The sequence below is a fragment of the Neofelis nebulosa genome, chromosome 9, assembly GCF_028018385.1.
Source record: "Neofelis nebulosa isolate mNeoNeb1 chromosome 9, mNeoNeb1.pri, whole genome shotgun sequence".
Taxonomy (NCBI): domain Eukaryota; kingdom Metazoa; phylum Chordata; class Mammalia; order Carnivora; family Felidae; genus Neofelis; species Neofelis nebulosa.
In genome coordinates, this window is record NC_080790.1 from 19,821,755 (window position 1) to 19,845,097 (window position 23,343).

The window sequence follows — 23,343 nt, forward strand, 5'->3', positions numbered from 1 at the left end:
CAGATCTCAGCTTTAGGGACTTGCCTGAGCTGTTCTGTCTCAGCTATATACACTCATCTCTCTCTTGGCTTTATCACTGTCTTACAGCAGAATTCAGAATTAAAAAAATATTGAAGTGTCATTTAGAAACATTTTCCTAATTGTCTTGAGTGGAAATAGCAGGGAGTGCTTCATGGTTTGTGGATGGCATCACTCTCAAGCAGAAAGGGAATTAGACAACTGACTTACTTGACTGAAAGCTCTTTGAGGGCAGCTCTTGGAGGGCTGCTTAGGTTCTAGCACCAAGTGCCCATGCACTGTCCTAAGGGACCTGTGCATACTAACACATTTAATCCACAGAGCACTCCTGTACATTCTTATTGTACAATGAAGGAACTGGGGCTCAGGGAAGTTGACTTGTCTGAGTTCACACCATTTGAATGTATGAGAGCCAGGATTTGGACTCAGGCCATTTGACACTAGAGTATGAGGTCTTAACCACTATACTTTGCCATATAATACAGTGCTCAGTAAGTTTGTTCAGTGTTATGAAAGGCTATAAACTTCCTACTTCATAGAAGAAAATTAAGTCAATAAGGATAGTCTTCAACTTTCTCCCTTCTCCAATCTGTAAACTCATGTGTGTATACACACACACACACACACATATATATTTCCCCACTTCTTTCCTCCAGTTTCATTAAAGTCTCTCTCTCTCTGTGTCTCTCTCTCCCTCTCTCTCTCTCTCTCTCTCCCCCCACCCTCTCTCTCTGTTCAAGGCCAGTCCTTCCCTATGTCCTTAACCCCACCTCTTCCCACTTTTTCTGGACTTTATCAGTTATTCTATGTAGTAACTTCAATCTCTCTTCTCCTTACTCTCCCTCTCCTCACCCATAAACTTGCTCAAACATCTAAGAAAATTCCCCCTATGGGACCCAGCATTCACCTTTTCAACCCCCATTCAATCATTCTCCCATTCGAGCTTCTTGAATAGTCCTCACCTCTTGCCTCCCCTCCCATTTTTGTCTCAACAGATGGCAGTCGGAGTCCCACCCTCATATGCTATTTCAGCTGCTTTCAGCAAGTTCACCAGCATGTTCCCAACTGCTAAATGTTTTCAGTACTTATATACTGAAATTCTATGCTGCACTCGATTGCTCTCCCCTCCTTGAATCTCTTATTCACTTGGCTTCCCGGAATCGGCTCTGCCCTCAGCCCCCCAGCAATTCTCCATCCACTCTCTTAGTTTGAAACAACCGTCTCTTATAACAGAAAATCTTTGTATCTAGTGTTTTAGTTGTCTTGGTATCTAGAGGGAAAGGGGAAGGTCTACCCACATTACCTTGTACAATCTTCTCTACATGAATTATCTAGGTTTCTGTCTTCTCATTAGATTCTTCACTACCTGAAGGCAAAAACTTCTGTTCATCCTTATATCCTCAACTCTAAATACAGCCTGCCACAGTAGACTTGCAACAGATACCTGCTGATCATATTACCCTTTATAACTTTTGCTTCACAGATGTCCAAACAATTTCTGTAGATGTCTCCAAATGTTTATAGAAACATGTAAAACATTGTACAGAGTGTTCTAGAGGTTCAGAAAGGGTGTTATCATTTGGGGCTGGGTAAGACTCGCTGAAGGTGATCAAACTTGAGCTGGAAATAGTTTAAAGTCCAGATGTGGGAATGGGGAGGGAAGAGTATGAACACTTGACTCCCAGGCCAGAGACCGGCAGGCGGCAACTGGAGTACCTTGTTGAAACCTCAAGTTTGGATACAGAAAGAGTAGAAGATAAACTTAAAAAGGTGGGTAGGAAATATAAATGTGGAGGGTCTGAAGGCTAAGCTGAGATTTTACCTTTATTCTAAGAGCAAGTAGGAGTCTATACCGAACAGGGTGCTCAATGGTCCTAAACAAACCTGGTGTCAGAAAGTCTGCTACCGTCCAGGACACACAGGAGTCACCAGTGGGACACTCTGATGAACAAAATGAGAGCCTGATACCGGGCGGGAGCCCTGAAAACTACCATAGCTCTAGTACTTGACAAATTTCACCAAATACATACAATTTGTGTGTATGCGTGCACGTATGTGTATTTTAACACCTTTGAAACTGAAATACATCTTATGGTTAATCACGTGTCTTAACTGGCAGCATCTCTTCTTTCTTAACAACATGTAAAGTAATGGTGTATCTTGAAATTGATATTGTCCTAGATTCAATGAAAATATCTAGATGTGAATAAGAAATAAAGAATTCAAAGGCAAAATTGAAAACCTGGGTGACTGGAAGAACTCTATTATTCCTAATAAAGAAGGAAGGGTGTTCCCTTGATCCCTGGATAGGAGTCTAACCAAATCTTCTATTTGAGCCATGACCCACGGACAATATTGCTGCTTACCTACTTTCCCCATCTGAACAAATCAAAAATAATTAGAGGAAGTACTTATTAATGACAACTTTAATACGAACATGTGTTTGACCCTCCAGAAACACTCACAGCCTAAAGAGAAGAACGAGTTGCCATTGAAAGGAGTACATGATGCTCAGGGATAGATGGCATGCAGTTTCTGGATCCAGCTGATAAAGATATCAAGGCAACTGATCGCATGAGTCACTTGAACAATCGATACTTCTTCAAATACTGGTTCACTTCTTCTTTGGGGTAGGGACGGAGCGCAATGCAAGTGGCGATATTCTCTGGCTGCTCCAGCCACAGCATGTGGTCAATGTTGCTCTGTTGCAGGGTCTCAGCCAGCTCCTTCAGGGTGCTTTCATCTGCAGCCTACCAGGAGCAGAGCACAGAACACAGATTGAATGGCCCCTTTAGGAAGTGTCAGAAGGCAATGAAAAAAAAAGTGTGTGGGGGGGAGTGGGTAGGGGGGTTTCCTCTGGACTGAAAAGTGGAGAGCAGCTCTCTCAACGAAGGAGCTGTAGAGCGTGTCTCCAGAAGCAACAGCTTTACTGCCCCACTTGCCATTCACTCTCTGTAGGACCTTAGATAAGCTGCCTGGGAGTAGGAGAGGGACAGGCTTAATATGCTTGTTTCTAAAATGGAGATTTTTCTCTTCCCTCTTGAGATGCTGTATGCGTTGTCAGTAATTATGCTCTCTAGATTTTCTACTTCTCTTCTGGCTGGTGTCCACACAGCTATCCCTAATGCTTCAGCCAGCTGTGATGTTAAGAGTGGACTATGAAAAGATTTCTAACAACACATCACCTCGAGCTCCATCCTCCCCTCCCATCGGACCCCTCCTAAACCTGGAAAGGTTTTCCTTTCGCTGGGACAGTTCCCACTTGTTAGCTCAGAGGGCAAACCAATCTCTAACATCCTTCTCAGATTGTTTCTCTGTCACCACACTGACTCCCATTAATAGGAGGTATTAAAGCTAGCACTCAAAAGGAAGATAGTGTGTTAGGGGCGCCTGGGTGGCTCAGTCAGTTGAGCATCCAACTTCGGCTCAGGTCACGATCTTGTGGTTTGTGAGTTCGAGCCCTGCATAGGGCTCTGTGCTGACACCTCAGAGCCTGGAGCCTGCTTTAGATTCTGTGTCTCCCTCTCTCTCTGCCCCTCCCCCGCTCATGCTTTTTCTCTCTCTCTCTCTCAAAAAAAAAAAAGATAGTGTGTTATTTGGCATAATGTATATTTTTTGCCTGTGAGGGCGGAAGCCATTAAGATTACTAGAGGTTTGTCTTATCAAATAGGAGGATGCAGGGATTGCCACTCTTTAGCTAGAGTCCTCTGGGCACAGCCATGCTGGAGGAGAACTCATGGACCCCCGCCGCCGCCCCCACTCCTTCTTCAGCACCACATAGCAGCATAGGACAGTGAGTTAGAGGGAGTCCATTGCTCTGCTACTTAGTGATGGTGCGACCTTTGAGTTTATTTTGAGGGAGAAAGAAAGCATGAGTGGGGGAGGGGTAGATAGGGGGAGAGAGAATTTTAAGCACGGCAGGCTCTGTGCTAATAGCTCGGGCTCCATCTCTCTCCAATGTGAGATCATGACCTGAGCCGAAATCAAGAATCGGATGCTCAACTGACGGGAGCCACCCGAGCACCTCTCATCAGGTATCTTCTATACTTAAGGGAAGTCGTCTAATCTCTGTGGGCTTCAGATCTCTCATCTGAGAAAAGGGGTAAATAAATACATTATCTGCCTGAACGTGAGGGAGAGGGAGATGTCTGAACCAGATGATTTCTTGAGGTCCTCTTCCTATAAAAAGTCTAAATGAAAAGCTATCTGTTTCTTTTCTGTCTACTCAGATTCTCAAGACACTTTCCCCTAGGTTACTGACTGATGTTTTACTACCCAACAGAAATCTTTCTCTTGAAAGACAATCTGCTTTGTCAGCTGGCCATTAAAGGATTATCCCATCTCCGCCCTAGGATTCTAGTTTGTTTATAGTACATTTTATAATGTAAAGTAAAATATGTGTTTAATGTAGAAAACTAAAAAGAATAGAGAAGCATTAGAAAATAACCCAAATCTCACCACCTGCTCAATATGTGGATGTATTTCCTTAGTTTTCCCTTTCAAAATCTGGATCATTTTGTAGTTAGAATATAGTTCGGTTAGCATAACATAATGAGCACTCTTCCATGCCAACTAAATATGCTTCAAAAACCGTGATTTATACTAGCTTTATAATAGCACATTTTAAGCATAAAATTAACCAATCACTAGTGCTGGAAATTTGGTGATTTCCACATTCTTTACTATTATAAAGTGCTCCTATGAATATTCTTGATCTATATACAATGCTCTTCGATGCGTCTGGTATCTGGTATCTTCCTAGGTTACACTTCCAGAAGCAGAATTGACAAAGGGAAAAGGTAAGGGTAAGATCTGTTTGGCCACCTGCAAAACGAACCTTACCTCTATTTTACACCAGCGGTATCTGGTTATTTATGAAGCTAGGTTCAATATATGTACACATTTATTTTTCAAATAATTAGGTGTCATACCCCTCTATCAAGAGGGACGCCGATGAGAGCGGAAGGGGGCGGGAAGTCTTAATAACCCAATGTCCACTCACTCTTCACAGAGGCCCCCGTCCGGCCGAAGTAAAGCTCCCGGGGCCATCGCTCAAGTCTCGGCAACCTCCCCAAACCTTACTTAGAAGACTCCTCCCCACTCACGCCACACCTACTCGACCAAGTAAGGCCTCTGCACCAAGACCACACCCACTTCCGGTCCCGACAACTTCGGCACCCCTCCCCCTCCGCCGGGTGCCTCACCTCGAGGACCACCTTGCGCATGCGCCCTAGGTCCCGAAGGTAAGCGGCCGTGTGGGGGTGGTCGCGGTGAATGTGCAAGGCCGCGGTGGCTGCGTGACAAGCCTGCGCTACCATTGCGCCTGCCGGCCAGGAGAATGGAGCCTGCGACAGATCCTTTCGTAACACCAAGTACTGGACTAGGATCTGCGGCTCTGCGCCAGAGGCCGCCATCTTCCGGGCCCACAGAAAGACCGGCCCTACTCCCCGGTGCATGCCGGGATGAGGGAGGGGCCCTGAGCGCAGCCATGTTTTTGTACGGTGGCGGCGCAAAGCACGCTGGGTCCGATTGGTTTGGTTTTGAAGGCGTGGACGGCGGGAACTCAACCTTGGCCTGGGTGAGCGAGAGAAGAGGTAAGGGGAAAAGAAGACCCGGTGACGGACGAGACCGTGGTCGGGGTGGAAGGCTGAACAGCCTCTTAAAGCCGTGTTGTGGGACACGCGCGGGGGCAGGTAGACTGCCGGCTAGGACCGGGGAACGGGCAGGGTAGGACGGGTCAGGGAAGAGGAGTCCTAGCGGTGTCACTTGGGGTGTCTCGCGACACCCGACGATGCGTGCCTGAGTTGTGTGCGCCCTACCGTGAATAGATGTGACTTTCTTGCCTTTTTTCTTTTACCAGCAAAGACATCTGGGTCCCTATTAAGGCTTGCCTGCACAACTTCGTAGGAAGGCCGGTGGGAATCCGAGGAGATGGAGTGGGCGAATGACAAGTCCAAAGGAGGTATTCAAAGGGTCGCCTTTTCCCCCTTAGTACTGCTGCCAAAGAGGACGCCTAGATCAAAACAACCCTTTCCTCCTCTAAAGGATGTGTGACCCGGCCTGTTGGGAGCATTATGGTGAAAGATCCAAACACTGAAGACTGAAAAGGCACCGGCCAGCTAAGATTATTCATTGCAGATGGGAAATTACTTCAGACATTTCTAGGCTCCTGCCCCTTTTTAAACGGATAGGTTGCACTCATAATAATGCTTAGTGTTTATATATTCGGAGCTACAGTTCTAGTCACTGAGGTCTCATTCCTTTCCAGGATTTTTTTGGGTGGGGTCATTTATGCATTACACCTGTGGAAGGATCGGAGCCAAGCGGTGACTTCGGTGTTGGTTAGACTTGGGTGTGTCCTGGCCCTGCCATTAGAAATAATGTGGCCTTGGGCAAGTTATTTTGCCATTCTCTGCTCTCATTTCATCTGGAAAATGGAGGCAAGTAGTAGCCTTATGGTGATGGTTGTGGAAAGAAAATAAGAACTGAATTATCTTCATGCTTTATTTTTTTTTTAAGCTTATTTATTTTGAGAGAGAGAGAGAGAGCGCGCAAGCATGAGGAGGAGACAAGCGAAGAGGGGAGAGAGAGTTCCAAGCAGATTTCACATTGTCAGTACAGAGCCTGACCCAAGGCTTGATCCCACCCTTGAGATCATGACCTGAACTGATACCAAGAGTCAGACACTTAACGACTCAGCTACCCAGGGGCCCCTTCATGCTTTAATTCTTTACATAATGTGCAAGTAAAACATCTAGCACGGGGTCTTAATGTGTAGGAAATGTGCAGCAAATGCTCTATTAGACTTGATTGGCATTATGAAACTGTGATGGTCCTTAATCTCTTGGGAACTGATATTTGCCTTTGAATTTCTGTCCGACTGTGAACTTGTTTTCCTTTCTAAATCCCAGTAATATTGTAGACAGTTCCCTTTAGTGTCCTTTTAGTCCTGTGTGAATAATACTTCTCAGAGCTTCAAAACACTTAAGACTCTCTGGATGTCTGAATCCAAAGAGTTATGCATTAGCACTTTGGGGAAACATGCATAAAAGCCAATGTAAAAATCTACATTTTTAATAACAGTGTCTGAGAGAGTCAGTGAATTTGGTGACCCTGTTTTCCCCAGTCCTTATCATAGATAACTGACATGAGTTATATTCAGATTATGCTCACGTTGGACTGTCCTGGTCAGGAACTGCTTGTACATTAGTGCTCAACCTATAAGGCTGTTCATTCTTGATTCTTGTTGTCAGGTCCTCTGGTTTTATAAATCGTGGCCAATGTCTAACATTTTAGCTGGTCAAAGTTCTAAGAAGGGAGTTAACCCTCTGTTCATCCCTGAAATTCTTCCTGTGGCCAGAGTCAGAAATCCCTGGATGCTTGTGAAATTGCCTTTTTACTTTCCTCAGGTGTTTTAGCTCACTTGGAAAGACTAGAGACTCAAATGAGCAGATCCTGTAAAAACTTAGAAGATCCGCCGAGAGAGACAGCAGAGAGCGATCTTGGGACCAAGATTCATAAACTGAGGTGTCTGCGTGATAAGCTCAGGGCTGAAGTGAAACAGCGTCAAGCCAGAGTGAGTACAGGGACCATGTTGGCAAGCTTTGCTGGAGCATAAAGAATAAGCATGATCTGGGAATTAACAAATTTGTATAATGGGTTTTACCTGTGATCTTACTGGATTGATTTCAGTCCTTGACCTCTCAAATGATCAGTTCTGTAGAGTCAGCTAATATCAGTGTCAACCAATAATTGTTAGGCGTTACTGATAGGCCAGGCAAGTTCTTCATAATAGCCTCTTAGCCTGCACTTGTAGACAGGAGCTTGTTACTTCAGTCTCAGTCTGATGGGTCATTGGTATTTTTGTCATTACCGCCATCTTTCCCTTACAGACTTGAAACCTCACAGTGAACTTTGACGCTTCCTTCTCTTCAGTTTTCTCTCTTGGCCAGGATAGGTCAGCAAGACCTGCCAAATTTTCCTTTGGGTTGTCTTTGTGCTTCCAAAGTATTATCCACATATGTTGTAAATATTTACCAGGGGATTGGGATGCCGGGATTATTGGAGTAGTCTGCTCGTTGTTTTCTCTTCGTGTATATCTACTTCTCCAATAACTCTTACACAGCCAGGAAAATGCTTCATAAGACCCTACATTGAATTTTATATAAATGTAAAAAGTGTAAACTTATGTCTGACTTGTTTTTTTTGAATGTTGTCTGTGAGATTTATTCATACTGGTGCACATAGTGGTCATTCTTTTTTATTGCTGTGTAGTAATTTCATTTTATGAATATTCCACAATTTATTTACTTAATTGTATTGGCGACATTTGGATTATTTTATTTCACTCCAGGGCTGTGAAACATTCTTGTTCCTGTCTTTTGATGTAAAAATACATACTTTTCTATCAGGCGTATACTTTGTAGAATTGCTAGGTCATATTTGTCCTTAGTAAATACTGCCAAACAGTTTTTGGAAGTGATTCCACCAATTTTACATTCCCAGCACCTGTGTAAAAGATTTCCATCATTTTGCATATTTACCAGTAGTTGATATTGTCAGTTTAAAAAATTTGTCACTCTGCTGAGTGTCACAGTATCTCATGGTGGAGTAATTTGCAATTGCCTGATAACTAATGCTGTTGAGTACCTGTATTGGATACTTGAAAGTCTTCTGTTGTGAAATAGGCTTTTTGAGGCTTCTGCAAAAATTTTATTGCGTTGTGTGTCTCTTACTGAATTGTAGAATTGTTTACATATTTTGGATATGAATTCTTTAGTATATGTATTACGAATCTTCTCTTAGACTGTGGCTTGCCTTTTCACTCTAATGGTGTCTTGTGATGAAAAGAAAGTCTTCATTTTAATGAAGGTTGATTTAGGAGTCTAATTTTATACTTACTGCTCTTGTTTCCTTTTAATAAATCTTTGCCTAACTTGAGATGGTGAAGATGTTCTGTGGTATTTTCTAAAAACTCTATTGTACTTTTTACTTTCAGAACTACTGTCTGTCTGGAATTGATTTTTGTGTATGGGATGAAGTAGAGGTCATACTACTAGTTTTGTTTTTCCATGTGAATATCCAGTGCATTTGCTACCACTTTTTGATGTCCATTCTTTTCCCGTTGTGTTGTAATGGATCTCTGGGTCCACTGTGGGCCTGTTCTGTTCCATTGGTCTGTTTGTCTTCATGTGGGTACAAGAGATTTATTTACTGTAAGTTTGGATACCTGTCATATATGTCGTCATCTTCAGAATAATCTCGGCTATTCTTGGCCCCTTGAATTTTACATAAATTTGGGAATCAGCTGTCAATTTCCAAAAAACCTGTAGTTTTGATTGGGATTGCATTGAATCTATACACCAATTTGGAGAGAATTGAAATATTTTCAATATTGCATTTTCCAGTCAGTGTACATGATGTATCTTCCCATTTATTTAGTTTTTTAATTTCTCTTAGTAATGTGTGCAGTTTTATGTGTAGAGATCTTTATTTTTTTTATTATTTTTTTAATGTTTATTTATTTTTGAGAGAGACAGAGTGCAAGCAGGGGAGGGGTAGAGAGAGAAGGAGACACAGTATCTGAAGCAGGCTCCAGGCCCTGAGCTGTCGGCACAGAGCCTGATGTGGGGCTCAGACTCACAAACCGTGAAATCATGCATGACCTGAGCCAAAGTCGGACACTTAACCGACTGAGCCACCCATGTGTAGAGGTCTTAAACATCATTCAGTATATTTATCTTTCTGTATTTGATTTTTCCTGATGTTAACGTATATGGCAGGGGTCCACAGACTTTCTGTATAAGGCCAGATAGTCATTATTTTAGGCTTTGTGAGCCACCTGGTCTCTATGGCAACTATTCAGCTCTGCTGTTGTACTGTGAAGTAGCCATAGACAATAAGTACGTGCGTGGGTGTGTTCCAGTCAAACCTTATTTACAAAAATAAGTGTCAAGATAGGTTTGACCCACAAGTCCTATTTTAATAGCCCCTGATGTATTATCTTTTAGAAATTTTATTTTCATATTATGTAGAAATATATTTGATTTTTTATATATTGACTTTATGACAACTTTGCTAAATCTACATTAATTCTATTTATCTCTATTCTTTTGGGATTTCTACATCTGGAATCATGTCATATGCAAACACTAACAGTTTTACTTCTTTCCAATCCTTGTAATTTGTAAATTTGTAATTTGTAATTTTGCCTTATTCTACTAGCTAAGTTGTTTCCTATATTGTTGAGTAGAGATAATCTTAGGGTCAACCTGTTTGCTCTAAATTTTGTATACATACTCTTATCAGATTAAGGAAAGGGTCTTCTATGTCTAGCTTGCTCATTTAATTGTGATCAAGTATTGAATTTTATCAAATGTTTTTACTGCATACATTAAGGTGGTTGTATGGCTTTTCTTTTATTAATGTGGTGATACATATTGATTGGTGTTTGAATGATAATGGCTTACATTTTTAGAATAAACCTAAGTTGGTTTGATGTATTACCTTTCTATATAATGTTGAATTCTATTTGCTAATATTTGCTAATAGGACTTTTACATCTAAATTCTTGAGATTGTCTTGTGCTTTTTTTTTTTTTTTTTTTAATGTCCTTTTCGGGTTTTGGCATCAAATTTAACTGGGTCTTATAAAGGGAGTTGATATATTTTCCTCTTTTTCTGTTCATTGGAAAAGTTTATATAAAATTGGTGTGGTTTTTCCTTAAATATTTGTAAAGAACTACCTGGTAAAACTTTGGGCCTCCTCTGTGGGAAGGTTTTAAGTTTCTGATTCAATTTCTTTGATTAATATAAAGCTTTTATATTTCCTGTTTCCCTTTGGGTCATCTTTGGTAAATTGCATTTCATTTAAAGTTGTTTGAACCTTCTTGTTTTTGTTTTTATTTTTGTTTCTGTTTTGTTTTATTTTTGTTTTTTTAATTTTTTAGTTTTTATTAATAATTTATTTTTTAATTTACATCCAAGTTAGCATATGGTGCAACAATGATTTCAGGAGTAGATTCCTCAATGCCCCTTACCCATTTAGCCCATCCCACCCTCCCACAACCCCTCCAGCAACCCTCTGTTCTCTATATTTAAGAGTCTCTTAAGTTTTGTCCCCCTCCCTGTTTTTTTTTTTTTTTTAATTTGTAATGTTTATCTGAGAGAGAGAGAGAGAGGCAGAATGTGAGTGGGGGAGGGGCAGAGAGAGGGAGACACAGAATCCGAAGCGGGCTCTGGGCTGTCAGCACAGAGCCTGATGTGGGGCTTGAACTCACGAACTGTGAGATCATGACCTGAGCCGAAGTTGGACACTTAACCGACTGAGCCATCCCGGCACCTTCCCCTCCCCTGTTTTTATATTATTTTTGCTTCCCTTCTCTTATGTGCATCTGTTTGGTATCTTAAAGTCCTCATATGAGTGAAGTCATGTGATATTTGTCTTTCTCCGACTGACTGATTTCACTTAGCATAACACCCTCTAGTTCTAGCCATGTAGTTGCAAATGGCAAGATTTCATTTTTTTTGATTGCCAGGTAATACTCCATTGTATATATATACCACATCTTCTTTATCCATTCATCCGTCCTTGAACATTTGGCCCTTTCCATACTTTGGCTATCGTCGATAGTGCTGCTATAAACATTGGGGTGCATGCGCCCCTTCGAAACAGCACACCTGTATCCCTTGGGTAAATACCTAGGAGTGCAATTGCTGGGTCATAGGGTAGTTCTATTTTTAGTTTTTTGAGGAACTTACATACTGTTTTCCAGAGTGACTGCACCAGTTTGCATTCTCACCAGCAGTGCAAAAGAGATCCTCTTTCTTCACATCCTCACCAACATCTGTTGTTGCCTTTGTTGTTAATGTTAGCCATTCTGACAGGTGGTATCTCATTGTGGTTTTGATTTGTATTTCCCTGATGATGAGTGATGTTGAGCGTTTTTTCCTGTGTGGGTTGGCCATCTAGATGTCTTCTTTGGAGAAGTGTCTATTCATGTTTGCCCGTCTTCACTGGATTATTTTTTGGGTGTTGAGTTTGATAAGTTCTTTATAGATTTTGGATACTCTTATCTGATACGTCATTTGCAAATATCTTCTCCCATTCCATCAGTTACCTCTTAGTTTTGCTGATTATTTCCTTTGCTGTGCAGAAGCTTTTTATTTTGATGAGGTCCTGATCAGTTTTGCTTTTGTTTCCCTTGCCTCTGGAGATAGGTTGAGGAAGAAGTTGCTGCGGCCAAGATCAAAGAGGTTTTTGCCTGCTTTCTCCTTGAGGATTTTGATGGCTTCCTGTCTTACATTGAGGTCTTTCATCCATTTTGAGTTTATTTTTGTGTCTGGTATAAGAAAATGGTCCAGGTTCATTCTTCTGCATGTCGCTGTCCAGTTTTCCCAGCACCATTTGCTGAAGAGACTGCCTTTATTCCATTGAATCTTCTTTCTTGCTTTGTCAAAGATTAGTTGGCCATACGTCTGTGGGTCCATTTCTGGGTTCTCTATTCTGTTCCATTGATCTGAGTGTCTGTTTTTGTGCCATAAAGTTGTTTGAAGCTTCTTAAACAACTATCTTGTGAATAGGATTGATCAGTAGCATTGTCTCAGTTTTTAATCTGATTGGTAATTTGTGATCACTCTTCTCTTTTTCTCTCCTTGATCAGTCTTGTTATCAGTTTTGTATCAGTTTTATTAAAGAACCAACTTTTGGCATTATTGATTTTTCTCTTTTACACATTTGTGTTGCATTTTCATTGATATTTTCTCATAATTCACTATACCCTTCCTTCTATTCTTTACATTTAAGTTGCTTTTTAGCTTCCTGAGATGAATACTTACTGATTTTTTTTTTTTTAGTCTTTTCCCCTTTTTGTTTGTGAGGTTATAAATTTTTCACTAAGCACAGTGTCTTGGTCAAATATGGGCTGTTGGAACAAAAATACCATAAACTGGGTGACCTATCAACAACACATGTTTCTCACAGTTATAGAGCCTGGGAAGTCCAAGATTATGGACCCGGCAGATTCAGTGTCTGATGAGGACCTACTTCCTCATTGATGGTAGTCTTCTCACTGTAGTTGAAGTGCTAGAAGTGTAGTTTACATGCTGGAAGGGGTGAGCTAGCTCTCTCGGGTCTCTTACAAGGGCACTAATCTCATTCATGAAGGCTCCAATATTGTGACCTAATCACCAGCCAGAGGCCCTGCCTCCAAATACCATCACATTGGGCATTAGGTTTCAGCATATGAATTTTGAGGGATACAAACATTCAGTGCCTGTCACGTGGCTTTAACTATATCACGCAAGCTGTGATATGTCATGTTTTCATTGCTTTGCTACCCTGTGCTTACCCTAGTCTTGCTTTATACCCTTTTCTTTTTCTTCTCACAATATTCTCCATTCCTATCAAAGTCCTGATTCTTCTTTGGGCCAGCACAGTTGCTACTCTGATTTCTAGCACAGTGACCGACAAAATTTTTCCTTTCTTGTGAATTCATAGCACTAATGGGTCACTGTAGCATAATACACTTATTACATAATAAAAAATACTCTGCATTTATGTGAGGGCAAGGACCCTATGCTATGCCCCTTTGCACCCAGTTTGATTTGCTGCATATTTTGCAGATTAAAGCATCTACTGCCAATGCAGAACCCGACCAAACATTGGAGATCAGTGAGCAAGAAGCTGTGGGAGGAAAAGAGGAAAATATGAAAGCCATTTTGCAGGCATATCGTTTTACAGGTATAATTTATTTTCTGACCTGTTTCAGTCTGAGTCTCTTGTCTCTAGTGCATTGCTTTGCTAGATATATTATTAGTCCTGGACTTACTTCATGAGCATGGATTTTGCCTTCTTCAGCCTATACAACAAAGCTGGCATACTGATTGTGGGCATCTTCACTTACAAAATCGGCCACTTTTTGCGGAAGATTGGTTGGTGGCCAGCTTAGATTATTCATTTTAGCTCTAGTGTGTGTTGGACCCTGTGGTAGAACTGCCTTTGCTGCTGGCTGGCTTGATATCACTAGTCAAGTTGTTTCAACCTAGTAAGTCTCTGTTTTCCTACTATAATGGGGATTTACCCTGCCCATTATCTATGGCATAAGAGGATTGTGGAAGGAACTGCACTATCATACATTATTTGACACTCAGAAAAAGGAGTAACATGAAAATTTCCAAATCTCTTCTTCCATAATTTGATATAAGGATGTTTTATCTTTTCCACCATCTTCCATGGTTTTAACAACTCAAATCTGAAGTGAGGCAGCGTCAGAATAAAGAGTCTATTATGTTCATTCAACAAACATTTGATTGTTCATTCAACAAACATATTGTGTGTATGAGGCAGTGCTGAAGTGATTGCACAGCCGAGAAAGAAACTACCTTTGCTGACATGTGTTGACAGGTATCAACTTGTTTGCTTCAGGGCTCAGTGGGAAACGGACCAGCCGAGGGGTCTGTGTCTGCATCAGCACTGCTTTTGAGGGAAATTTGCTGGATTCCTATTTTGTCGACCTTGTCATACAGAAGCCACTTCAGATACATCGCCATTCAGTTCCAGTCTTCATTCCCCTAGAGGAGATATCTGCAAAGTACTTACAGACTAATATTCAGCACTTCCTGTTCTGTCTCTGCGAATACCTAAATGCTTACGCTGGGAGGAAGTACCAGGCAGATCAACTTCAGGTATCTGTCTGGGATCTTATATAGGATTTTATTAGCCCAGAATAGGCTCAAAAGGTGAAAAAAGGTGGGGGGCAAGTTATTTTTTATATTTTATCTTATTTTTTTTTATTTTAGAGAGAATGCTCAAGTAGAGGATTGGGCAGAGGGAGAGAGAGAAAGAATATCTCAAGCAAGCTCCACACTCAGCACAGATCCCATGACCCTGGGATCATGACCTACTGAGCCACCCAGGCACTCCTCTTTTGTATTTAAAATGCTTTATAATTCTGAGCCAGAAGTTTGACCATTGTCCTTCTGATGCGTGTTTCTTATTTATATACAAGTTATTTTCCACCTTCTTCCCCTTTCGAAATTCTGGATGCTGTTGAAGCATGGATGCTGGTTAAGGGATTTTTCACTCCCGAATGGTAGTCGTCAAGCTTTTATACTTGACCCTTTCTTCCCTTCACAAAGTACAATCATACCTCATTTTATTGTACTTCTCTTTATTGCACTGTGCAGATATTGTGTTTTTCTTTTTTCTTTTTTTTTTTTTTTTGAGGGGGGGGTTCAAGAATTATTTATTGAAAACACAAAGGACTGGTGAAATCCCGGATCGCAACTTAAACTGTCCCCGCACGCGCACACACACCTCTGACACTCAAAACCCACTCGACCGTGACACCGGATTTGCTGAACAACAGAGGTGATGCCCTCGCTGCCCCAGGGAGGGTGGGAGCCTAGTAGAAATCTTCCGGGTCGGAGTCTAAGTCCGCGCCCTGCTGGTTCTGAATCTGACTCTGCTTCTTAAACAGAGAGGCCACCTGGGCACTGGTGGTAGCCTCCTCCGGCTTCTTGTCTTCGTGGACGCAAATAAACCGGGGGAAACGGAGGGAAGATATTGTGTTTTTCTACAGATTGAAGGTTTGTGGCAACCTTGTGTTGAGCAAGCCTATTTGTGCCATTTCTCCAACAGCATTTGCTCATTTTGTGTCTCTGTGTCACATTTTGTTAATTCTCTCAATACTTCAAAATTCTTCATTATTTGTTATGGTGATCTGATCAGTGATTACGATTCACTAAATGTTCAGATGATGGTTAGCATTTTTTAGTAATAAAGTGTTTTTTAATTAAGATCTGCATATTGGCAGGGGGGTGCCTGGTGGCTCAGCTGGTTAAGCGACTGACTCTTGATCTCAGCTCAGGTCATGATCTCACAGTTTGTGAGATCAAGGCCCATGTTGGGCTCTGTACTGATAGTGTGGAGCTTGCTTAGGATTCTCTCTGCCCCTCCCTCTCTCTCAATTTTTCTCTCAAAATAGATAAATTTAAAAAGATACGTACATTGGTTTTTTAGACATAATGCTATTGTGTACTTAATAAGCTACAGTATGGTATAAACATAACTGTCCTGGGAAACCAAACAATTCATTTGACTTGCTTCATTGCAGCAGTCTGGAACTGAACCCACAGTATCTCTGAGGAATGCCTATACAGTTTCTGTACTGTTAATTCAGCAGGGATTTATAGAGTACTTACTCTGTACCAAGTGTCTTGCTGAATCTTAGGTATAGTTGCAAAGCAGAGTAATACATAGAGGAATACTATCCATCTTTGCCTGAACTCTGGCCTACATTCTTGGGGTTGCATTGGAGCTAGGGTTGGGTGAGAAAAAAAGTGCTTTTAAGTAGACAGGAAATGAGTACAGATAAGGAATATATGACTTTTAGAAGCTGTGTTCCACCCATGCATTTAGAATGACTCTGAAGCTCTTAGTTGTCAGTTAAACTTACACTGATAACGTGGACACAGTCACAAAGCATCTTAGCCAACTGTATGAAGACAATGAAATTCTTGGCAGAAATTGTATCTCCCTTACGCCCCTAACCCCCAGCCGTTTATTTAGTGTTTTCTGCAGTTCTTTCTAGGATGCCACTAACTCTTCACATCTTTATCATTAGTCCTTTTTACAGGCTTTTCTCTTTTGTTTAGTTCTCTGAAATTTGATTAATGGGCCCTATTTTTGTAGACATGTTTGTTTGAAGTGTCACAACCACTCACTGCCTTTGGAACTGTAGTCATCATGCATTGTGTGTCTCTTCTGACCCCCACACCCCTTAGAGAGACTTTGCAGCCTTTCTGGCTGGGCCCTTGCAGAGAAACTCGCTGTGCAACTTGCTGTCGTTTACTTACAAAGTGGAGCCACAGAGTCGGTCGTTCCCATTTTGTGCTAGACTGCTGTATAAGGACCTCACGACAACCCTTCCAACTGACGTCACCATTACGTACCAAGGTGAGAGGCAGGATGCCTCAGTGAAGAGATTACAATGTGCTCAGCGTTACTCAGGTTGAATGAGACGGTAAAATAGGTAGATTACATCAGTTGGACCTTTGGAGACCCGTTCTTCTGTTAATCTACCAGAAATTTACTCAGTAAAATACAAAGAATATTTTTCTTTTTTTTAAATATATTTTTTAATGTGTATTTTTGAGAGAGAGAGATATTGAGAGTGAGTGATCTGAAGCAGGCTCTGTGCTGACAGCAGAGAGCCTGATGGGGGGATTGAGCTCAGGAACTGGAAGATCATGACCTGAGTGGAAGTCAGACGCTTAACTGACCGAGCCACCCAGGTGCCCCGAATGTTTTCCTTCTTTCTACCAGTTTTTCTCTCCTTTTTGTGGGTAGTAGACATAATTTACCCTTGTTCCCTCTCCTGTGTTCCATCCAAGTCTGCTAATGCTCCTCCAGTTTAAGATTTGTTTTCTTTGGAGACCCCTCCTGAAGAGAGACAGCTCATGAGGCTGTCAGAGGGTCACTTATGATGGAGAGAGCCAAAAGACTCATTTCACTAAGAAGCCAAGTAGACAAGTGTATATGTCGCTCTCTAGAGACTCTTCTCTGGATGGGCATTTTTTAGGGCTGGCTGAGAGAGCTTTATGATACAGTTTTATAGTTAAATATACCATCATAAGGTGACATGGGCAATAATGAAAAATAGGATAAAATATTTTTAGGAGGTGGAAAATTTGAAGCTGCTGATTTCACACCATAGATTTTAGGCTTCCTTCTGGGCAGGGTCTGTTCGGGTCTCAAAACTTCATTGGTCCAATAAAGGGCAGCCTCCTTCCTCCAGACCAAAAAAAAAAAAGTTACGTGGGTGCAGAACACCAGTGATCCAGGTTCAGGTTCCCCCAGTTGCACTAAATGAGATTGACTTAATCTGTTTTAGGGACGGACGCCTCATCCACTTCATGGGAAGAACAGCGAGCATCCCATGAAAATCTGTTTTTTACGAAGCCCCTGCATCAAGTGTTTACTTCGTTTGCAAGAAACGGAGAAAGGTTGGATATGAGCCTGGTCTCCTAGAATATTATTTTCACTGGGAACATGTCAAAAGTGAGTAAAGTAATACTGTGCACAGTCCCAGGTGTGGTCCTGGGAACTGAAAACTACTGAAAGACTCAGAGCCCTTGCCTAGGGACCATCCTTGTAATGAGAACATTCATCTCATCATGATGGTAAGGGGCAAGTTTGGACAATTGAGGTATTGATTTGATCATATATTTTAGCTGAAAATCAGAATGTGTGTGGGGCAGAAGGCATTTTGTGAAAGAGGGAGTATGTACCATTCAACTGAAGAGTCGCTTTTATGAAAGCTTTATTTCTGCCTCGTTTTCCTGAGTCTTTTGAAAATAAAGTTTTTACAACATTCTGGGTTCCTGAATGACAGTTAAGGAAAACATGTTTGATCCGTAGATTGAAGCAGTGTATTCTAGGCCCGTTTCATAAAGAATATGGTGTGAGAACATACTGTGGATAATCAGGGCTCTATGTGGCAAATGCTTTGTTTTCTAAAACACGTCAGTTGAATGTGTTAGGTCAGCTATAAAAAAGCACGATCAGACGTCTGCTCAGACTCAGCGGTTACAAAGGGAAGCAGACCTCCCTCATCTGTCTTCTGCAAGCTCTCCCATGCTGCACAGGCCTGATAGGAGTCCTGACCCCCCTTCCTGCCCCAGAACTGCAGCCAGGTCTCTACCATGGTCCCTCTTTGGACCCGATGACCAGGAAGTAACCTATGTGTGTGGGAGCACAGGGGACTCGTAGAGCCAGCTCAGCCCACCATTAGAAGGAAGCAGCTTGAGAGTAAGAGAGATGTCTTAGTTCAGGCTCTTGCCTTCTAGGCATGTGGTAAGGATGAGTGGTGTGAGTTAGCAAAGCACTTAAGCGCTTTTCAGATGATTGGTGTTAACAGAATTTTCACAGTGATCACATCCAAGTTGAATAAAGCTTTTAATAAAACAGTCTTCTTTATCAATACCTGTAAATTCTCTTTTAAAGCAGTAGCAAAGGCGACTGTAGCAAGAGCTCAAGAGGCAAGGCAATATTGGAAAGTGTTTAACAGAAAGTTAAAAATATAAATGTAGAAGATCTGTTTATATATTTTTCTCTCAGAAATAAATTCCCTTTCCCTCCCTCCCACCAGGTAAAAGGAAATATTGCACTTTCTGCTCTCATGACTAAGGTGGCAGGGGTTCCAGAAGAACCTTTCAAGATTATCAGGAACATCAGCATGAGGGCTGGTTCACCTAGCCCGGACCATATGGAGACCAGCAGCTCTCCAGCCTGAAAGAGGCCTTCCACGTGTGCGCCAGGGAGAGCAGCTGGCCGCTCAGTTGTCGAGTCCTGCCAGGTCCTCGTCCGAAGCACAGCTCTCCCACCTGTGCTCCCAGCCCCGCAGCAAAGGCAGCTCTGTCCCACCTTGGATACGTTCCCGCTCACAGTGGCCGTGGCCTCTCTGGGGGAAGGAGGGCTGGTCAGACCCGGGCTCTGGAAGGATTGTTCCAGTACTATGCCTAAGACCCCTACTCTCTGAGGAAGCTACAGGCACGCTGAGGAATAGTATGGCCACCCTCAGAGCTCACGTATCCATGAACAAATGAAGGCTTGAGATTTTTAAACCTAAAGTCTATGTGAGTGTGCACTTCCAACAGTTTGGGCAGGTTGGGGCTTGGTCATTTGTCCTTTCCCAAGGCCTTTCTTTGATTCCAAAAAACGGATTCTCCCCTTCCATTTGGACTGTTGTGGGGCTCATGGCCATTCAGGAGTTGTCCACCACCTGGTGGGGCAGGGTGACCGAGGAGCCGTTAGGGAAGACAGCTGGCTTCTCCCGCCCCTTCAAGAAAAAGGTTAGCAGCTCCCCCTTCCCTTTCACAAAGATGGGCCCTCGCCTCACAAAGCGGAAGCCGTACTCCCGAAGGATGGCTTGTGTTTCTTCCACCACCTGTGGAGGGAGAACATAGCGTGAGCTCAGCTGCCCAGAGGGTGTCCACATGTGGCCCACAGGCCCCCATCAGCCTGCCTGGAGTGTTGCTCTCCAGAACTGTTGGGCTAAGCCCCTTATCTGCATGCCAACAGGCACAGAGTGGACAGTGGCAGGATGCGGGGTTGCCTAGGGCCTTTCCCTCTCCCAGTGACCGTGCTCCCTGTCCCCAGAATCACTCTGTTTTGTCTCTTCTCCCCACTCTGGCGCTTTCCTGCCATGGGGGTGGCTTCAGGGTATTGGCTGTTGGAGGCACAAGATGTAGTTCATTCCAAGAGGCAGGACAGCCTTACCAGAAACTTAAATCTAAATTTTGGAAATGGGGTCGAAGTATTTCCTCCCTTCTACTGAGGCATCCCTTTCCACCCTTGCCTTTAATCTTCCAAAAACACCAACTCGATAACCTGGGCCAACAGAAAGGAGGCAGTAGCATGTGGCAAAGCACCCCCTATTCTGACTTTGTGCCCGGTCCCTGGGTCTGAGCACATGCTCGGCTCTCACTGGACATACCTGAATGTTACCCATGACCCCTGTGGACTCCATCCTGCTGGCTACGTTCACCGTATTGCCCCAGATGTCATAATGTGGTTTCCGGGCTCCAATGACCCCAGCCAGTACCCCTCCTTTGTTCATGCCTGGTGTAGAAGTATAAAATTAAGCACAGCCACATGTCACATTTTGTCATCATCCCATCTCAGAAGCCATCAACTCCTCCCCCAGAGAAGTTACCACCCGACCCTAACCACAGAGCTCCTAAATCTGTAACATTACTCCTGAAGCTTGTCTCTAAGCCACCAGAGGGCAGGCATGTCTCCTGTTTATCCTGTCCTTGGCAAATGTCAGCTGTCCCCAATATGCTAACTAATGTATGCAGTGTGGAAGTTGACAGTTGCAACACATATCTGGTACTTCCAAGTGTCTTGTGACCTCACCCAGGAGTGAGGACCCCACCCCCACCCCCAATAAGGGCAGCAGGTGACATTAACTCCTAACAGGCTGGACAGAGGCAGCAAAGGCCTGGGCAGGCACACAGGACTGCTTGGGAAAATATCCTGACTTCCCAGCCGGACTCATAAGGCATGCTTTTCACGGTCAACAGTACAGGACAGACAGCTAACCATCATTTTGTCAGATGTGTGGTCTGAACATCTGGAAGAGATCCCTGAGGTCCCAAAGCTGTGACCATGTGGCCTTCCTTGACCTAAATGCCTCAGGGCTAAGTCCTCTTCCCTCCTGATGTGCTGAGTCCCTTGTGTCAGAGGAACACATCGAGCAGCAGACAAGCCTGAAGCCCTTACCTATGCGCAGCATGAAGTTGTTGAAGGACTGGTTGTTGATGTTGGTGAGTGTGTCCTTCATGGCCAGAGCGAAGTCAGCCAGGTCAGCCAGGTGTTGCCAGCGCTCCCGGTCAGACTTTTCTTCCTGCGCCAAGGAGCGGCGGTGAGGGCAGCAGGAGCCAGCGTGGGCACCTTCCTCCCCTTCACGGTATGATTGAGGTGAGTTCCTACAGCTACGTGTTAAAGGCCTTATTCTCCACTTCCTCCCACAGACAAATCCATGACCTCTGCCTCTGTGGGTCACTGACGCTTCACCTGGGTCCCTTTGGATCCAGGGCAAAGCCTCTGCCTGCCTCTGTGTGTCACTGACGCTTCACCTGGGTCCCTTTGGATCCAGGGCAAAGCCTGGGCGGTGGTGGGGAAGACCCATCCTGTCAAGTCACTTCCTGTCTACCATGTAGCAGATCAGTCCTGCCTCATCACCACCTTGCCCGAACCTGGTCTTACAATTTTGAGATCGCTGTCCTCACTTTGATTCCTGAGCTAGATTATAAGCACTGGAAGGTCACGAACCATCTTAGATGCATTTCTTTAGCCTCATCCATAGAATGGAGATGGTAGCAACACTTACATAGTATAGGACAGTTCTAAGACAAAACAGGATGATGACAGTGTAGGAAGAGCTCTTGGGACCAGGGCCCCCACAGCTCCTCTCCTCCCCTGGAACGAGCTAGCTAAATGGCTAGGTCCACAGGTCTGATTCAACAAGAGGACAGGCCGATGCCAGCCGGTGAGCTCTGAAGACCCCTCTTCTAATAAAACTGCTTCCAATCTGGATGTCGTCATTGTTACGTAATTGTGTGGATGGTTTCTACTCCCTGGTTCTTTCCAAAGTATAGAACACGAAGGGAGCATGGCCACAGTTGAAGCAGCTTACACCCGGGCTAAGCTGTGCAGCAGTGGAGGGGTTGTGTGTCCTATTTCTCTGCTCATTAAACGTTGCCAATAAACCTGATTTTAAATTTGCATTGCATGGTGCTGGAGTTGCGTGTGTCCCTTTGGCACAACCGGTACCCGGGAACGTCAGCTACCCTCGTAACTTCCCGTTTCACACGTGCTGGGTGCGGGCCACTGCTTTCTTGCCTTGGAGGCAGAGCCCCATCTCCTCCAGCCACAGAGGTGGTTAGCTACCTTGTTGGAGTTGGCGAAGCCATTGGTGTTGACATCCGGGGTGACTCCTGAAGCTGCCATATAGGTGCTGCCGATGGTTTTGATCTTGGTGATGACCCGGAACTTAGGATTATCCAGGAGCTGAGGCCAGTATTAAAGAAGAAATGTCAGTCAACGGGGATAAATGAGCCAACTAAGTGACAGGTGTGCCTGTTTACAACAACCCCACAGGACAGCCCAGAGATGGTTTCCTACAGTCTGATCGAGTCTGCCGCTTATCAGCCATGTGATCTCAGGCAAACTTCCCGATGAGCCTCAGTTTCTAGGACCTTAACGTGGGACAAAACTGCCAGTCCCCTAGGGTGATTGAGCATATATGTAAAAGCATTTTCCTTGGTGTACGAGTTACCTAATTTTACTGGATCTGAATTTGAGGATGGGGAGAATCCGAGGGGCCTCAGGATCTTGTTTTAGCCAGTCGTACCCTGAATTTGCAGGCGATTTCCCAGGCTCCTGCCTGCCCGCTCAGACCCACCAGGCTGCAGGAGCTCCTACGTTAATGGGGAGGGGCTCAGCCGGAAAGATGGAGCAGCTAGGGTAGTGACAGCTTCTGACTTCTGCAGCCTGTCCTGGGATGTGATCCAGAGTGAGCTGGCTTAGGGGCAGGACGGGGACTCACAGAATCAAAATCTGAGATGATCTCGTTGAGGAAGCGCAGACACTCGATGCCACCATTATTGATGCTCTCCTCTGTGTAGAAGTCAGCGAAGTTGGGCAGGGAGGCAAACATGACTCCAATCTCATCATAAGACTGGCTGTACAGCTCCTAGAAAGAGGCAGGCCCGAGCGCTCAAGGAAACGCTGACGGAACGGTGTGCCACAGAAATGACG

General features: G+C 43.6%; 3 protein-coding genes across 8 annotated transcripts in view; 1 reads left to right on the forward strand and 2 right to left on the reverse strand.

Annotated features, from left to right (window-relative positions):
• Positions 1-2,426: 2,426 nt before the first annotated feature.
• PTRHD1 (peptidyl-tRNA hydrolase domain containing 1) lies at positions 2,427-5,497 on the reverse strand. Its single transcript, XM_058682703.1, has 2 exons — positions 5,223-5,497; positions 2,427-2,768 (listed from the first exon to the last, which is right to left on the reverse strand). Exons 1-2 carry the CDS (start codon positions 5,472-5,474, stop codon positions 2,598-2,600), a joined length of 423 nt encoding a protein of 140 aa, XP_058538686.1. The 5' UTR covers positions 5,475-5,497; the 3' UTR covers positions 2,427-2,597.
• On the forward strand, positions 5,460-19,649 carry CENPO (centromere protein O). 3 transcript variants are annotated; one of them, XM_058682702.1, is made up of 8 exons: positions 5,460-5,612; positions 5,879-5,980; positions 7,428-7,594; positions 13,641-13,758; positions 14,422-14,702; positions 16,803-16,974; positions 17,912-18,023; positions 19,169-19,649. In XM_058682702.1, exons 2-8 carry the CDS (start codon positions 5,950-5,952, stop codon positions 19,170-19,172), a joined length of 885 nt encoding a protein of 294 aa, XP_058538685.1. In that variant the 5' UTR covers positions 5,460-5,612; positions 5,879-5,949; the 3' UTR covers positions 19,173-19,649. The 3 variants fall into 3 exon arrangements, with proteins under 3 accessions (XP_058538685.1, XP_058538682.1, XP_058538683.1); XM_058682699.1 differs by having other exon boundaries at positions 5,461-5,612; positions 17,912-18,078; XM_058682700.1 differs by having other exon boundaries at positions 5,463-5,612; positions 14,443-14,702; positions 17,912-18,078.
• The window catches only part of ADCY3 (adenylate cyclase 3), an 89,489-nt gene continuing 85,104 nt past the window's right edge, over positions 18,959-23,343 (reverse strand). For 2 of the 4 annotated variants that reach the window (XM_058682698.1, XM_058682696.1), the window contains exons 18-22: positions 23,132-23,278; positions 22,474-22,593; positions 21,304-21,427; positions 20,516-20,640; positions 18,959-19,966 (exon numbers count right to left, since the gene is read on the reverse strand). In XM_058682698.1, coding sequence (XP_058538681.1) covers positions 19,784-19,966; positions 20,516-20,640; positions 21,304-21,427; positions 22,474-22,593; positions 23,132-23,278 — 699 coding nt within the window. In that variant the 3' untranslated portion in view covers positions 18,959-19,783. Of the gene's footprint in view, positions 19,967-19,987; positions 20,641-21,303; positions 21,428-22,473; positions 22,594-23,131; positions 23,279-23,343 lie in introns of those variants that run through there. The other 2 variants (XM_058682697.1, XM_058682695.1) reach the window with 2 other exon arrangements.